This window comes from Corythoichthys intestinalis, chromosome 3 (assembly GCF_030265065.1).
Source record: "Corythoichthys intestinalis isolate RoL2023-P3 chromosome 3, ASM3026506v1, whole genome shotgun sequence".
NCBI classification, from domain to species: domain Eukaryota; kingdom Metazoa; phylum Chordata; class Actinopteri; order Syngnathiformes; family Syngnathidae; genus Corythoichthys; species Corythoichthys intestinalis.
Genome location: NC_080397.1, coordinates 19,810,393 through 19,827,523, shown reverse-complemented (window position 1 = coordinate 19,827,523; position 17,131 = coordinate 19,810,393). Strand labels below are relative to the sequence as shown.

Here is a 17,131-nt window from a genome sequence, read left to right as displayed (position 1 = left end):
TGCATAGTAGTGCACTGCCGTTGTAAGGTTCATACTTGTGGGGAGCTACAGAGTTTGCACTTAAACTTTTGAAAGGGCAAAACGTATTTTCACAAAAACAAAATTCTGCAAGCGCAAAACCTAAAATCGTTTCAAGCAGCAGCGCTGACATTCCATGGAAGTACAATCTAGAGCAGCAGAAAGATGATTAACTTACCTGCGTCTTTCATTAGCAACTGAACAGGATCTTCTACATTGGTTGGCCCTGTAACGAAACATGCAACACATTTAAAAGATGACATACATTTCATTTAAAAGATGACAGGAGACTTGACTAAAAAATTGTGCACGTATAATTGATGCTGCCTATAAAGTGATTGAATATATTTTTTTGTAATAATAGGTCACTGTTGATAATGTTCTGCTTGTCTTTTTTAATCAAAGTTAAAGCAACACTTAGTAACTTTTCAGTTTTAGTTGATTTTAGCGACGCCGGTGGACAAAAGCGGGAGTGTTTTGCCTTAAGACTGCGTTTCCAATGAAGACCCACACAATTCACACAATTGTTAAAACCTTCATTTGCATCTATCAACATTTCAAACTTTAGTGATCATCATAGGCTTTTCTTTTTGCAATCACCGAGTTTGTCGCTTGGCCCAACTTGATGTTACACTCAAATGTGATCGTAAGTATTGAGCACATGACTGATCAATGTGGGTTTATTTTATAAAAAAAAAAAAAAAAAAGGTCTTAAAAGTCTTAAAAACCTCACTCAACAATATAGTGTTGGTTGAAATCATATTGTCTGAGAATGTTTCCCTAAAGGGAACATACTGACGTTCAACAATAATAATAAATACATTAAAATGCAAACAAAAAAAATATTGGCTTCTGAAATGACATTACAAGAAGTTGCAATTTTTGGGCAGTGATCTCTTTTCCGTCACATCTAGACACAATGTTTTCTACCTCTATTATTCGTTTTGGTGCACCAAGATTTCAAATCAATAGCTGCCTCCCTTCAACCATAGAATTTTATAATTTGCTGTCGCTCTTGCTCTGGTGGAACCAATTTTCACTCTGTCACTTGAAGCTGAGAGCAGCCTGAGAGTGCAGCCGGAAGCAAACCCTACAAAAACAAAGTACTTTTGCAATGATACTGTTAATTCAGACCCAAACAAACAAAAAAAAACATGTTGACAAAGAAAGCTTGTCCCCAGCGTGAGGCTAAAGGCATACTGTATGTATGAGTGCGACCCAGTCGTGAAGACTAGCGTGGTTATAAATGTACAAAAAAAAATTTTTTTTTTAAATCGGAAAATGAATGTCACAAGGGAAATCAAGGGTGCTGCCAAAGCTATGTTACATACAGTATACCACTAATGGCAACATGAAATAACCTACATGCTTTTTGTCTTATAAAATATGTATAAGTTGCCAGGACCACTATATCCAATATAGGAGACCCAAAGGCTGTGTTCCACAGAACAGAGAAAGTGTTTGCATCAATTAGGTGAAATCAGGTAGCGTTTGTTGAAATTGAAAAAACAGACAATTTTGGAATGGCCTTAATAGCCCATTTGAAAATTAATGAATTGTTAAGTATGCTATTATTTTTGTGACAAAAGTTGAATTAGCACAGGTGTCGGCGACCTTTATTACCGTATTTTTTGGACTATAAGTCGCTTTTTTTGTTTTGTTTGTTTTTTTCCCATAGTTTGGCTGGGGGTGCGACTTATACTCTGGAGCGACTTATGTGTGAAATTATTAACACATTATTATATCATTCCACATGTTATGTTGGTGTTGTGGAGTGTCACTGATGGTTTGGTAAACTTGTTAGCCTGTTCTTTATGCTGTAGTTAGCTGAATAACTCTTAATAGCTGTGTTACGTTAACATACCGGCCACGTTCGCATTTTGTTGTTCATGCATCATGTAACATTATCATACTGTACACTTATTCAGCATGTTGTTCTCTATTGTATTTTTATTTCAAATTGTCTTTCAAGATGACATATCTGTTCTATGTGTTGGATTTTATCGAGATAATATGCCCCCAAAATGCGACTTATACTCCGGTGCGACTTATATGTTTTTTTTTCCCTTTTCGTTGGGCATTTTATGGCTGGTGCGACTTATACTCAGGTGCGGCTTATAGTTCGAAAAATACGGTACTTAAAGAGCCATTTCGACCCAGTATCCATAGAAAAAGACAACACTGGAAGCCGCACACATATCATGACATTTGACAAGATTGCATCAGCACAACTGTTCACAGTACACCAATATCTACAGTATAAATGAATATTCTGTGTTGCACATTTTACTTTACATGGGAGAATAGCCTCCATTTCATTAGAGCCAAATTAAACCAGAGCTCACTTTTTAAACACTTTTATTCACAGGTCACTCACGCAGGTTATGAATTCCCCAAACTATGTGATGTCACAGTTGCCAATCGGAAGGTGTACCCACAAGTCTTAGCGCCTGTGAATGGTCCAAAGACAATTTGCAACCGTGACTTTATATAGTTGGCAAATTCTGCTTAAGTGAATTGTATAAAGTCATGGATGCCATCCTAAAGCTCTACCGACAAGCCTTTGTGCCTGTGAACGGAGCAAAGACTTGCGGGTGTACATTCTGGGACAACCATGACTGTACATAGTTGGTGAATTCATGACCTGTCAACCTGACTTGATTGGCCTACTAAATAGAAGTTAAATCAAACATTCATTTTTCAAAAAGAAAATTCAGCCACATAAGACAGTTCAAAGAGCCGCATGCGGCGTCTTTAGCCACGGGTTGCCAACTCCTTGCTTAGCTGTTTTTGTGGAATTATTCCTCCATTGAGTAATCCACAGGATAAGCGCATTGTATTTGCTGGACTACTGTATGTGAGTTTTCCCCCAAACTTTTAAAGCTCACCTTTAAAACAGCTAATTTATTTCCATAACAATATATGTAGATTGGAACACCAATTTAAAAATGCCTCTTTGTTGCAACTTTTCAGTTTGTAAATCACAAGCAAAACAAAAATATGGGCCAATGTTTGAACCTAATCGTAGTGTTTGAATGTTCTATTCATTTCTTTTGCGCTCCACAGCACAGCCGTTTGTGGAGGTGTATGACTCATTGTACTCTGCTCAGCATGACGGCCAGTTACTTTGCTCAGTGCTTTATTGTGAGCCTTTGCAGTGTTTTTCACCTTTATACAAATTATTTGTTTTGTTAGCTCAATATCAAAGAAAAAGCCTAGTTTGGCAAGAAGAAAAAATATTTGTGAGCAGTACTGTATATGTCATGGGCACCTTGCATTTCAGAGCTTGAAAGTCTGAAATAGACAAGTCCACAATTTCTTCATTCCGAAACCAAAGAGGTTCAGGCAGGTGGTGCATAAAAAGAAATGCTGGTGGGATGGGGGCAAGCAAGGGAAGGGCACCTGTCCTGTCTATGTACTGTAGGGGGGGAAACTCAGCATCTAATCAGTTAACCCTTAAAAATACAGTAAAGAAATTATTTGTGATATTAGAAAACTCTCGCTAACAAAGTCCTAACATAATGTTAGTACAGCAATAAATTAAATAAGACGGCATTAGTACACCACAGAAAAGTTATGTTATGGTTTGGAAAACAAATAAATAAATAGTAAGGGGTCGGGGGGGGGCATTGGCACATTTCTAACAAGGAATTACTCTTGTAAATATAATCCACTGACCCTGGAGATTCTGAACCATATCCAGGAGCACCGGTGTCAAGGTCTGGCTGTAGTTGTGGAAGATATCCAAGAATAAAACTTCTGTACAGGGCTAACACAGAGAGAATTGGTAATTAGGAAAATATAAAATTATGGCTGCCAAAGTCATATATTTTATACAGTATTCCCACCATCCAATTTTTTTTTTTTTTTTTTTTGCTAATCACAAAGAAATAGAATTACAGGTGAGAATGAGATGAATACAGTACAATACAATGCATCATCAATACTTAATGGAAAGTCATTCTACACACATGCTTCAAAGTTTCACCTCTGCTAATGAAGGGGAAAACTGATCCCAGAAAGAAGAAAATTGTTTAAAAAAAAAAAATATATATATATATATATATATATATATATATATATAGTACTAATAATGAAAACCAACCATTGAAAATCAGACATTACATTTTAGTTTTTGTTGAACAGAAATATCAGACAACCATAATCAATGCAAGATCTTGGAGATAAATTATTGCAACACTGGATGGAAATAAATCTTTTGACAAGGCAGGAGCTTATGAACCAATGCCACAGCAATTGTGTGCTGTAATTAAAGCGAAAGGCGCTTCAACAATATATAAAGACTGTATGACCCTTTTATTGGTGGTGACTTTTTTGAGCGACGGGCAGTGCATGTTACATACTGCTACAAATATTCTGATGTTTGTTGTTTAGAATTTTAGCAACATTAGCAGGCACTGTTAGCGCATAGCACGTTAACCCTGATGGACTTGAACATAGGTATAGAGCAGCAAAAATAAAATAGACGCACATTGTTTGAAGTTACTATCCTCTATTTTTTCCCCATTTTGGATGCGGACGAAGCCTTTGGTCAGGCGAACTGGAACACTGTGGAGCACATCATGCTAATTGCTCTTCTTTGCTTCTTATATTTTTCTCTTCGTACAGTCTAAAGCTGAACACTTTCACATAATGTCACTGCCTTCTTTAGGTCGTTTTTCCAAGTAAAAATCCACGCATTAAACTATTAGCACAACGGTAGCTAAACTGCCAAGCAACAGATTGGGAAGCCCAGATCTCCACAAATGAAAGTATGTCAAGATAGACTAACCAAGAGCAAGATGAGTAGGACAAAATACACAACATTCTCCTCCTCATATATCGTTTTTGTTTGAGCCAAATCAGTGTGCATTGACTATAGAAGTAGGTGTGTCCCATTAGAGGCTCCCTACAATCCGATTTGATTACGATTCAGGGTGCTACGATTCTATTATTGAACGATTATCACGGTATTAACGATGATCACAGGTATGTTTGTAGCGTCACCGCTGTATTTAATCCTGGTTTTACATGTTCTACATATGGAGTAACCTTTGTCAATGCCCTTCCTATTGCCATGTTGATAAAAACCAAAATTAAAAAAACAAATAGTTTTTAATGCTGAGGAGTAAATCTCTCGCTCAGTAACTTCCGTTGCCGCAATCCTCACGTTGTGTGTTCCTTAAGGTGTCGTTCCGCGGGCAGTGGTAGTGTTCCTCTCATTAAGTTATTATGGCAAATAATCGTTTTGGAACATTTATAAATCGTAATCGAATCGTAACGTGTCAAATCTCGATGAATCTAATAATTGATGGACTGGCACGCCGCTATACAGAAGTGTCAACTTGCATGTAAGCCACATTGCCATCGCAATAGCCTTGGACGGCAGACTATCTCAAATATTCTCATTTAATTGGCTAAAACACTTCTGAAAAAACAGCAGCAATTTTGCCTGCTTCCTGGAAATGTTGGCGTTTATTAGCATTTTTCTCTACTATTAAAGAGCAGAAAAATAGATTTTTTTTTTTTTTTTTAAAATAACAAAATTATTTATGCTGAGATGATCAACAAGACTGCAATTCCTTCAAAACCGTGCTTCTTAACCTTGCTTAAGGTACCAAACCCCACAAGTTTTAATTGTGGATTCACCGAACCCTATAATAATAAAAGCAATTTTTCAAATTCAAAACCAATATACATAAGACAGCAAGCTAATAATTTAGCAAATTATCGTACAAAATTCTTCTCATTTTGACAGCATTTTTATAAACAGGTCAAGATTTGAGCCCACACTGCCCATTGGTCTGTTGTATTCCCTCATACCAAGTGTAAGTCAACCTTCCACTGAGCAAACCAGTTCCTCCTCCCATCAGATCGCGGAGTAGCAGTTAAAAGAAATGAATTAAGCCTGTAAATTGGGTGTAAACCACTCCAAAACCTGGTCTAAAAAGCCACTTTGCCTGGATTTAATCAGCGTACGAAAATAGGGCTCTGTGTTTCTTTACCTTTGCCTTGAACCCTTTAGACTTACTCACCCTGGGGTTCAATCAAACCCAGGTTAAGAACCACTGCTTTAAGATCAGCAGGGTGCATGACTGTCTTAATAATCCAATGGCAAAATTCACATCGGTTTACTGACAGTTAAAAGTCACCTCTAATGAGGCATCGGAATACATGATAACAGAGAAATGGTTGCATGACGTCGTACGTCAATTGTCCTGAGTAATTCTTTTAACAACATGTTAAGATCAAATTTGATGCAAGGACTACAGTTTTTGTGGGAAAAAATGTCACTGTCTGATAAACTATAACAGCCATTTTATCACAAGGGTGCATGACACTTTTTAAAAGTGGACACAGTTGTGACAATATCTAGGTGCTCATCTGAAGCACAAACCAATACATATGCAATTCATGGTTCACAGATTAGAGAGATAAGTGTGTACTGCACACTAGTGATACAATGAAGTAAAAGAAACGAAATCGGCCGAGTTATGTGTGTCTCATAATCAGTGAGTTTTTACTCACCCGCAAACTGTATTTCCAAGAGTCACCTCCTGTTTCTTCAACAGCTGCAGAGTAGAGGGTGAGAACAAGTTATTTAGTACTCACTACATATAAAGCTTTCATTTGAAACAATTCTGTACTTTGCTCAGACAATCCTAAATTTGAACTCAAATCCAAGTTAAATTGGTCAATATGGCTTTCCAGAAAGATCCTACACGGCTTGCAAACGCTATCTTTTACCTATTCCATTGCATTAGAACCTCTAATTTTCACATTTTCTTTATCTGATTTATATTTGACAAACCAGCGAGTTAACCAATTCATTATAAGTCCTGATAAAGAAATTACAAAATTAACAATTAATGTCTGCTAAAAGTATACCTAAAACTGCTTATTAGTTGATGATGTCTGACTGAAAGGCGGACAACAGTCATTAAAACTAAAATCCAGCTTTCCTCTGTAGTTTGTTCTACCCATGCCTGTGTGTACAGTGGGGCAAATAAGTATTTAGTCAACAAACAGTTGTGCAAGTTGTCCTATTTGAAAAGATTAGAGAGGCCTGTAATTGTCAACATGGGTAAACCTCAACCATAAGAGACAATGTGGAAAAAACAAAAACAAAAAAAACCAGAAAATCACATTGTTTGATTTTTAAAGAATTTATTTGCAAATTAGAGTGGAAAATAAGTATTTGGTCACCTATAAACAATCAAGATTTCTGGCTGTCAAAGAGGTCTAACTTCTTTTAACGAGGTCTAACGAGGCTCCACTCATTACCTGTATTAATGGCACCTGTTTTAACTCATTATCGGTATAAAAGACACCTGTCCACAACCCAAAGAGGTCTAACTTCTTATAACGGGGTCTAACGAGGCTCCACTCGTTACCTGTATTCATGGCACTTGTTTTAACTCTTTATCGGTATAAAAGATACCTGTCCACAACCTCAGTCAGTCACATTCCAAACTCCACTATGGCCAAGACCAAAGAGCTGTCGAAGGAAACCAGAGACAAAATTGTAGACCTGCACCAGGCTGGGAAGACTGAATCTCCAATAGGTAAAACGCTTGGTGTAAAGAAATCAATTGTGGGAGCAATTATTAGAAAATGGAAGACATACAAGACCACTGATAATCTCCCTCGATCTGGGGCTCCATGCAAGATCTCACCCCGTGGCGTCAAAATGATAATAAGAACGGTGAGCAAAAATCCCAGAAACACACGGGGGGACCTAGTGAATGACCTGCAGAGAGCTAGGACCACAGTAACAAAGGCCACTATCAGTAACACAATGTGCCGCCAAGGACTCAAATCCTCCACTGCCAGACATGTCCCCCTGCTGAAGAAAGTACACGTCCAGGCCCGTCTGCGGTTCGCTAGAGAGCATTTGGATGATCCAGAAGAGGACTGGGAGAATGTGTTATGGTCAGATCAAACCAAAATAGAACTTTTTGGTAGAAACACAGGTTCTCGTGTTTGGAGGAGAAAGAATACTGAATTGCATCCAAAGAACACCATGCCCACTGTGAAGCATGGGGGTGGAAACATCATGCTTTGGGGCTGTTTTTCTGCAAAGGGACCAGGACGTCTGATCTATGTAAAGGAAAGAATGAATGGGGCAATGTATCCAGAGATTTTGAGTGAAAATTTCCTTCCATCAGCAAGGGCATTGAAGATGAGACGTGGCTGGGTCTTTCAGCATGACAATGATCCCAGACACACAGCCAGGGCAACAAAGGAGTGGCTTTGTGAGGAGCATTTCAAGGTCCTGGAGTGACTTAGCCAGTCTCCAGATCTCAACCTCATAGAAAATCTGTGGAGGGAGTTGAAAGTCAGTGTTGCCCAACAAAGCCCCAAAACATCACTGCTCTAGAGGAGATCTGCATGGAAGAATGGGCCAATATTCCAGCAACAGTGTGTGAAAAGCTTGTGAAGAGTTACAGAAAATGTTTGGCCTCCGTTATTGCCAACAATGGGTACATAACAAAGTACTGAGATGAACTTTTGGTATTGACCCAATACTTATTTTCTACCATGATTTGCAAATACATTCTTTAAAAATCAAACAATGTGATTTTCTGTTTTTTTTCCCACATTCTGTCTCTCATGGTTGAGGTTTACCCATGTTGACAATTACAGGCCTCTCTAATATTTTCAAGTGGGAGAACTTTCACAATTAGTGGTTGACTAAATACTTATTTGCCCCACTTATCCTCCAGATACTCCAGCTTCCACTAACATTACATAACAAATGTTAGATTTATTGAAGACAGCAATTTGCCCAAAAGTGTGAAGGGTTAGCTTCCTGGGCTCTGTGATTGACTGGTTCCGATTTGTGAGACTGGAATATCCTTTTGATGCTCACTAAGCTTTATTTCAATGAGACTTGCTGACAGTGTGCGTGATAGACTGCATCATGTTTTAGGCATATTTAAGTTTAAGGCATCGTAAGTCTTTGACTTTGAGGTCGCACAAGCTGTGGGTTACCGATTCAGTTTGCACTCCACCTTTTATTAAAACTTTACGTTTAATGTTCAATATTACCTGTCACCCATTGAGGACACACACTATGTAAAATGACCACCGCAATCCAAAAACATAATAGTAAGATTGTGATGTAGCTTCTTTTGTTTTAGATAAGTTTTGCAAATTTTACAAAGCAGAAGTGGTTAATCCTTCCTGCTCAGAAAAAAAATCAATGTTAAATTTGTAAATAATCAAGATAATCTGAGAAATCACTTTGTAGATTTACCAAAACTCTCGGGATCCTCTTCCCACATGGCAAGCTCCTCCTTTGTAAGGAGGAAATAGTGGGAGACAAGCCGGCGTCCGATCTCAGTCAGGGTGGGGTGTGTGAAAAAAGCCGTCTTAATCTTGTGAGCCTCTAAACTCTCTGGTTTACTGTCTACAAAGGCAAAGACAACCCAGAAAAAGCTGTTCAACTCAAATATTCAATCCAGTAAGCAACATATCCTGAATTAAAGCAATAATCATATTGTTTTGTATCATATTATCAATTTAAAATAAATAGATAAACATTTCCAACATCATTACCAAAGATACTAATGACAAATACTGGATTAACAGATATGTTCAGTCAGCCAATGGGGGAAAAAAGTCCTTTTACTTTCATTAGAACTATATAGCTTTGGGACCTGTCGTAGTGACAAATACACAAGAGACCTCCTGTCTGTCTACATGACTGACAGGGTGAGCAAAAAATATAAGTCCTGTTGCTGCCAATGGCAGGGTTGGTCATCCGAGGCTTGATCTTGCCTTAAGCTGTTCAACCTTGCGCCTTACAATATTGCCCCATCTGCAAGGTGGGAACACGAAAGCAAACTTGAAGTTCTACTCAACGCAGTCTGACTTCATAATAGCCTACACTTTCTGCCAATAAGCTTAAGTTGAATCGAAACCTGATTTTCTTAAGACTAAAACTTATTACCGTGTGGTGTGGTGTGGTGTGTTCTGAGTCATTTTTTCAATTATCCTGTAGAGTAGATTGTGCAAATAGCCCCCCCCACCTCCCGATTGGTGACCATAATTATGTATGTTACACCTGTTCACTATTGCCAATTGTAAATCCATGTATGTAATGCAATGTATGCTCATCATCATCAAGTTCGGTCTCCAATACTGTGATGAGGGGTAAAAAACGAGGCTTGTGTTGTTGCCATATATAAATAGTTTGGATGCTCTGTGGCAGAGTTGTTTTCGTCATTTCGTCGACGAACATTTTTTTCATGTCAATGACGTGCTAAAAACATGTCTTGGTAGACTAACTCATAACGACAGAAATGCCAGTTTTTGTCTCACGAGACGAGAACAAGATTGAAATGCGCCTTAATTTCGGTCATAAATTCACAATTTGTGACATTTTCTTATCAAACGTGTAGTTATCCTGCATCATAGTAGTGTTTGAACATCACTCATGTGACGTGCTCTTGCAAGTTAGTCTTGGTTCTACAACAACTACCTGGTTTGGGAGAGGAGACTCTCAGCTATCCATGTAGATATTTGTGATTTGTTGAATGCTATGCTTGTATTTTCAAGTATATCACCCACACCTAAAAATGTGTGGAGCCTGTTTTACAAAATTGGTGCAAATCTTAGTATTGATGAAATAGTTAATGACGTGTTAATGAAAAATAGGGAAAATACCTCCACTTACTGCAGTATAAACTATGTGATAAGAGGAATTAAAGCTCATAGAGTTTGAGGTTTCACCAAAAATATTAGGAAAAAACAATGCATTAAATGGACAGGTTATGGACATGGAACTATCATTCGGTCATGCCATCGTAACAAAAAGGCCATTAGGTCAGAACGTATGTTAGCCAAAACCAAATATTCAAATATAGGTATTTTTTTCTTTCCGTTTCTCCTTTGGCTTTTTGTCATTTTTCTTTAAAAAATCTGGATAAATTATTGTGCAAGTTCGTGAACAAAGTTATGACATTAAAATTATGTGCATGTTCGGAAAGTTTGACAAGATCACAGACCAAAGATGTGGATTGATACTTGGGCTTCCTTACACATCGCTAGCTTGTTTGTCATGATATCAAATGCAAAGTTGTCATGTAATGTTGTATTACATTTTTGGTTGATTTCAAAGTATTTCACATTTAAAGAATGTAATCTGTTTAATGACACGTTAAATATTACTTAAAATGTTATCCATAATTGTTTGATGATGGTAAAAGGTTGCACTCCAAATCGGGCCATCACCATTGACAGCGCAACAACAGCATTAAGCAGAATGTGAGGAGAAGAAGTATTGATTAAACAAATCAAAGACATTTTAAATAAATTCATACGCTACCTTCAATGTTCTTGGCAGGTTTGTAAGCGTCGTTTTTAACAATAATCTTGGTGAGGTTCATGCACTGGACAATGAAGCGCTCAAAAGTGATGCCTTCTCCGGCAGGCGTGAACACGTAGCTCACAGAAAATTCCAGTGAGCGCTGGATTAGAGGTATAAATGCACAGGGATGGTACTCCAAGAAATCCAACAACTAAGTGACAGATGAATACATTAATTAGTTGATTTTAAAAAATGACATCCAGCATAGACTTCTTTTATCATGTGAAACTCCGCTCACAACTTTAGTGTAGAGTATGATTGTCTTTTCCAGCTTTTCTCTGCATGTACTGCCTGGACCAATTTGTCGACCTAAAATAGTGACCAATCAAAAGACAATGTTAGTTAATAACAGCTGGAGTTTTAATTATTCATTAAAAATTGTGATGCTGTTGTTACACTTTTACCAGTAAGCACAGTGTTAAACATGTTTGCCCCAAAAGCAACACCAATTAGAGGAACGTACTCCATCAATCAAAACCAAAAAACTTCCATAATAATATGCTCTGATGGAGTCCCACAGGCCACAAACAGGTTGTGTTAATACGATATTAGTAAAACAAAACCCATGCCAAATAAATACGGAGAGTGAGCGCTGGAGTCTACTCAGCAGTGAGTACTACACCTCTTGTATTAAATTGAAAAATAATGTTGGTTTTCTGCCCTGAGCCGAGAAGGATGTTGTTAAGGACGTGTGTGCATTGGCTGTCCTAAAACTGCACTGCCCACTATTGCATGGCATGAATACTACATCATGTTCACGCGGACTTGCGACGTCATTTGAACGGTGATCAAAATCAAGATCTGGGCATGTGCAAGCAAATCTGTAAATGGGAGCTTTCTTTTGGTTCGGCCTGAAAATCTCAGTGTAAACTGAAAAGTAGACCTTGTGTCATAAACGGTTGGGCCTAGTCTAGAGTAGGGGTTTGCTAAAATATCGAAATGGTGATATATCTTGATATTTTGTATCCCAAAAGGTTATCGATAAGCTCCTGCCAAGAATCGATATACCGTAATTTCTCGAATATAACGCACACTTTTTTCCCCAAAATCCACTTGTAAAATCATGGTGCGCAATATACACGGGTATGGAAACAGAACTATATATATATATATATATATATATATATATATAAAGACCGATTTTTTTTTAATTGACATGGCCATGTTGTGTTGAAGAAAACGTATGCAGCGATCCGTTGCCGACCATTACAGTACATGACGTCACCATTTTGTTTCGGTCATACTTCACTCTTATTGGTTGAATGATTTCGTCTGTATTAAATTCTGCTTTTTTCACTCTTCATAAAGCACAGAATTTAGTTTGTTAAACTCATTTGAGTCAACGTTTATTACAACTCGGCAACTCTGACCATAACAAACATAACACAACACAGACTTCCTGTGTCTGTCAACTATATCTGTCCCTCAGGAAACTGAAACCCAAATAACAATAGTTCCTCTTGTTACAGTAGCAATGTGCTCGTTCCGATTTCCGACTTCGGGCCACATTTTTATTTTACCGTATCAATCCATGGAAGAAATATTTATTCATCATGATGAAACGATCAAGTTATACAGCAGCCTTGAAAAGAAAAGTCACATCTGTTTTGTTTTCTGCTGGATTTTGGTAAGTTGGAGAAGTTGTCAGATCATATTATTACCGTGCATATTGTCAGTTTACGGTAATGTTTTGAACTACCAATGTGCTATGCTTGTGCTGTGTTTCACCAGTCAGTAAAATGACATTTCTGTATCTGTACATGAGCTCTGTTTTCTTGTATTCTTCTATTTATTGGTGCTAAAATTAGGGTGCGCGATATACACGGGTACAATAATTTCCCCTAGATTTTACAAGTAAATTCGGGATGCACGTTATACACGGGTGCGCCTTATATTCGGGAAATTACGGTATATAATTTTTAAAAGGTGTCAGTGTTTAAAAAAAAAAAGTTGCTACCACAATCTTCCACAAGAATAGTGTCTCTATTACCTCAAAGGCTTCCATTGACGGCACTAGACACTCAATCCATTTAGACTGGGACCGGTCCAGACTTGAACATTCGCAGCCACTCCTTCCGATTTTCGCAGCATTTACAGTTCACGTTCTGTTCAATTTAGGGCATTTACAGAAAACTTCATGTTGAGTTTGATTTACTGCCTATTCATTTGGGGATATTCGTACCAGTTCTTTAACCCTAAATCAACAGAAAGAGACCCATAAATGCCCTCAAAAAACATCAGAAAGAGACCCATAAATGCCCTCAAAAAACAACAAGTGACCATGAAATGTCGCAAAATCAACAGCAAATGCCTGAAATGTCGCAAAATTAACTCATTGGCTGCCTATGAAGGCCACTGACGTCCAATCTGTTTGAAGTGGGAGGGATGGAATCCAAGTTCAAATGGATTGGAAGTCTACTAGTGGTAAACTCATTTAAATTCACAGCTGAAAGGTGAAAAGAGCTTGTTTTTCCATTTAATCAGTTATATTGTAGAATATCGTAAAATGATTTCCTGACTCATGTATCGATAATTGTTGTATCGCCATATCGTGAAATCATCGTTCTCCTGAGCCTTGTACCGGGAATCTTATCGTATTGTGAGGTACCCAGAGGTTCCCACCCCTAATCTAAACTGTGCAGGTGCCTCATACCCATCCCTATGAAAAGCATATTCAATAAGTACAGTATACTCAATGCCTCTTATTGATGATGGCAGTGACTCTTGGACTCTTAATTGAAGAGTACACTTATCAATAGCAGGGAATGAGTAGGCGTGTGATGACAACCTTATAAAAGATAGGTCGAATTCTTTGCTCAGAATCTTCAGCTAAATGCATTTTAGGGTAAAAAAAAAAAAAAAAAATCTTGGGAGCTGTTTCAGTATGTCATTCATTCAACAACCGATCACAGAGATACAAAACTCAAATTACTTACAGCATTCCAGGAACTGTTTTAGCCTTTCAAACACTGCATTCAGGAAACCCTAAAAACCGGAAAAGAGGAGAAAAAAGGTTTAATTGCTCACATTCCTGCAGTTATGGTACACACTCGTTGAGCACAGTTAAGTTGCACCTGCCTCTCCACTCAGGAGGACAGAGTAAATAGCAGTGCCAAGGTTCACACCAGATGAAAGAGGATGAATTTTTCAATGTCTGGAGTAGTCATAGCTAAACTTGGAAAATGGGAAGATAGAAATCAAGTTTGTTATAATATACGTTAATGTTGAGCAATGAGGTCAATAGTGCCATCATCAATCATTTACATAGCACACAATGCCGGCCACATCGTGAATACTCCGAAAAGAGTAGTCAAAAAAAGCTCACGAAGGAAGTTGGAGATGATGAAAATGACATTCACAATTTATTTGTTGAGCTAGGTGGATGAAATGGACTAGAAAAAGGATCAGATGGAATATGTAGTAGGAGAGCAATGATAAAGAGATTGCAATCGTATCCATTTTTCATTAGGTGGAGTTGTAATAGGACAATATTGACAAAGGATAACCGCTTGGGTAGAATACACAAGCGTAAGAAAAGTAAATGACACTTTGAGATCCTTATTATTAACTGCAAATGGAAGCAGAGAAGTGCTTTAAGGTATTACTTTGTGAAAGCCGAGGAATAATGCAATAAAAGAAACATTGTAAAACACTTCATATAATAACGACACAATAGAATATCGTTCCCCAAGAGAAGAGGTTTATTTGGTCGCCGAGTCCAATTTGTAGTAGTATTCTATTTTACGACATTCAAAAATATGATACTACCTAAAATGGTCCTTATAACAAATAAAGAAATGTCAAACAAAAATTAGACACCATACTTAAATAAGATAACAGCACTTACCTTGGGAGGTTTGTTCTGATAAATTATACCTTTCAATAACAAATATAAATCCCTGTTGTGCATGTACAGTGGGGCAAATAAGTATTTAGTCAACCACTAATTGTGACGTTCTTCCACTTGAAAATACTAGAGAGGCCTGTAATTGTCAACATGGGTAAACCTCAACCATGAGAGACAGAATGTGGGGGAAAAAAAAAAAAACAGAAAATCACATTATTTGATTTTTAAAGAATTTATTTGCCGATCATGGTGGAAAATAAGTATTTGGTCTATACCAATAGTTCATCTCAATACTTTGTTATGTACCCTTTGTTGGCAATAACAGAGGCCAAATGTTTTCTGTAACTCTTCACAAGTTTTTCACGCACTGCTGCTGGTATTTTGGCCCATTCCTCCATGCAGATCTCCTCTAGAACAGTGATGTTTTGGGGCTGTCGTTGGGCAACACGGACTTTCAACTCCCTCCTCACCCCCTGGCGTCAAAATGATAAGAACGGGGAGCAAAAATCCCAGAACCACACGGAGGGAACCTAGTGAGTGACCTACAGAGAGCAAGGACCACAGTAACAAAGGCTACTATCAGTAACACAATGCGCCGCCAGGGACTCAAATCCTGCACTGCCAGACGTGTCCCCCTGCTGAAGAAAGTACACGTCCAGGCCCGTCTGCCGTTCACTAAAGAGCATTTGGATGATCTAGAAGAGGACTGGGAGAATGTGTTATGGTCAGATGAAACCAAAATAGAACTTTTTGGTAGAAACACAGGTTCTCTTGTTTCAAGGAAAAAGAATACTAAATTGCACCATACCCACTGTGAAGCATGGGGGAGGAAACATCATGCTTTGGGGCTGTTTTTCTACAAAGGGACCAGGACGGCTGATCTGTGTAAAGGAAAGAATGAATGGGGCCATGTATCGAGAGATTTTGAGTGAAAATCTCCTTCCATCAGCAAGGGCATTGAAGATGAGACGTGGCTGGGACTTTCAGCATGACAATGATCCCAAACACACAGCCAGGGCAACAAAGGAATGGCTTCGTAAGAAGCAATTCAAGGTCCTAGAGTGGCCTAGCCAGTCTCCAGGTCTCAACCCCATAGAAAATCTGCGGAGGGAGTTGAAAGTCCGTGTTGTCCAACGACAGCCCCGAAACGTCACTGCTCTAGAGGTGATCTGCATGGAGGAATGGGCCAAAATACCAGCAAGAGTGTGTGAAAAGCTTGTGAAGAGTTACAGAAAACGTTTGGCCTCCGTTATCAGGGTCCCCCCAGGATTGATAAATCTAAATTCAAGACTTTTAAGACCTTTTTTAATGCCATTTCAACTGAAAATTAATACTTTTCTCGCACCCATTATTTAGATCATATTGAAACATATTAAATAAAGCACTGAACATCAAATTTAACCTCAATTACTAAGTGTGTTTGACAAAAGAATGCACATATATTGAAGATGCAATTAAAACACATTTAAAGTAACATTATAAAGTCTGTCAGAATTTTTTTTAAACATACACACGCACATAATAATTATGGACAAAAAGAGGAGGAGGACAGGACTCAGACCAGCCATCTTCTGTAACAGGCTAGCCGCTAGTGCACCTGCCAAGACCCCAGCGAACATGGCTAACTCTCGAGTTAAAACGGCGAAATTCACATTCATTCGAAAGGCAAACCGAAATGTTTAAACAGGTCCACTGCCTTCGTATGACCCATAAACTGCAACCTAAAGTATCTGGATGTAACTTGAGCCCCTATCACATACTCCAAAACAACGGGAATATCACGGGACTTAACCGTGCAGCAGTTGTGTGTGAAAACAATTTCCCGTGTCGACTGACATGGGAAGCAGTGTGCGTGAAAGCAGGCGTTAAATTCCCGGGTCACAGCAGATGGC

At 38.3% G+C, this 17,131-nt stretch overlaps 1 protein-coding gene across 1 annotated transcript in view; it reads right to left on the bottom strand.

Annotated features, from left to right (window-relative positions):
- Window positions 1-17,131, bottom strand: part of ipo11 (importin 11) — a 194,575-nt gene that overhangs the window by 134,511 nt on the left and 42,933 nt on the right. The window contains exons 8-14 of the mRNA XM_057833064.1: window positions 14,329-14,377; window positions 11,631-11,701; window positions 11,351-11,543; window positions 9,278-9,430; window positions 6,547-6,590; window positions 3,697-3,787; window positions 197-244 (exon numbers count right to left, since the gene is read on the bottom strand). Coding sequence (XP_057689047.1) covers window positions 197-244; window positions 3,697-3,787; window positions 6,547-6,590; window positions 9,278-9,430; window positions 11,351-11,543; window positions 11,631-11,701; window positions 14,329-14,377 — 649 coding nt within the window. The remainder of the gene's footprint in view (window positions 1-196; window positions 245-3,696; window positions 3,788-6,546; window positions 6,591-9,277; window positions 9,431-11,350; window positions 11,544-11,630; window positions 11,702-14,328; window positions 14,378-17,131) is intronic.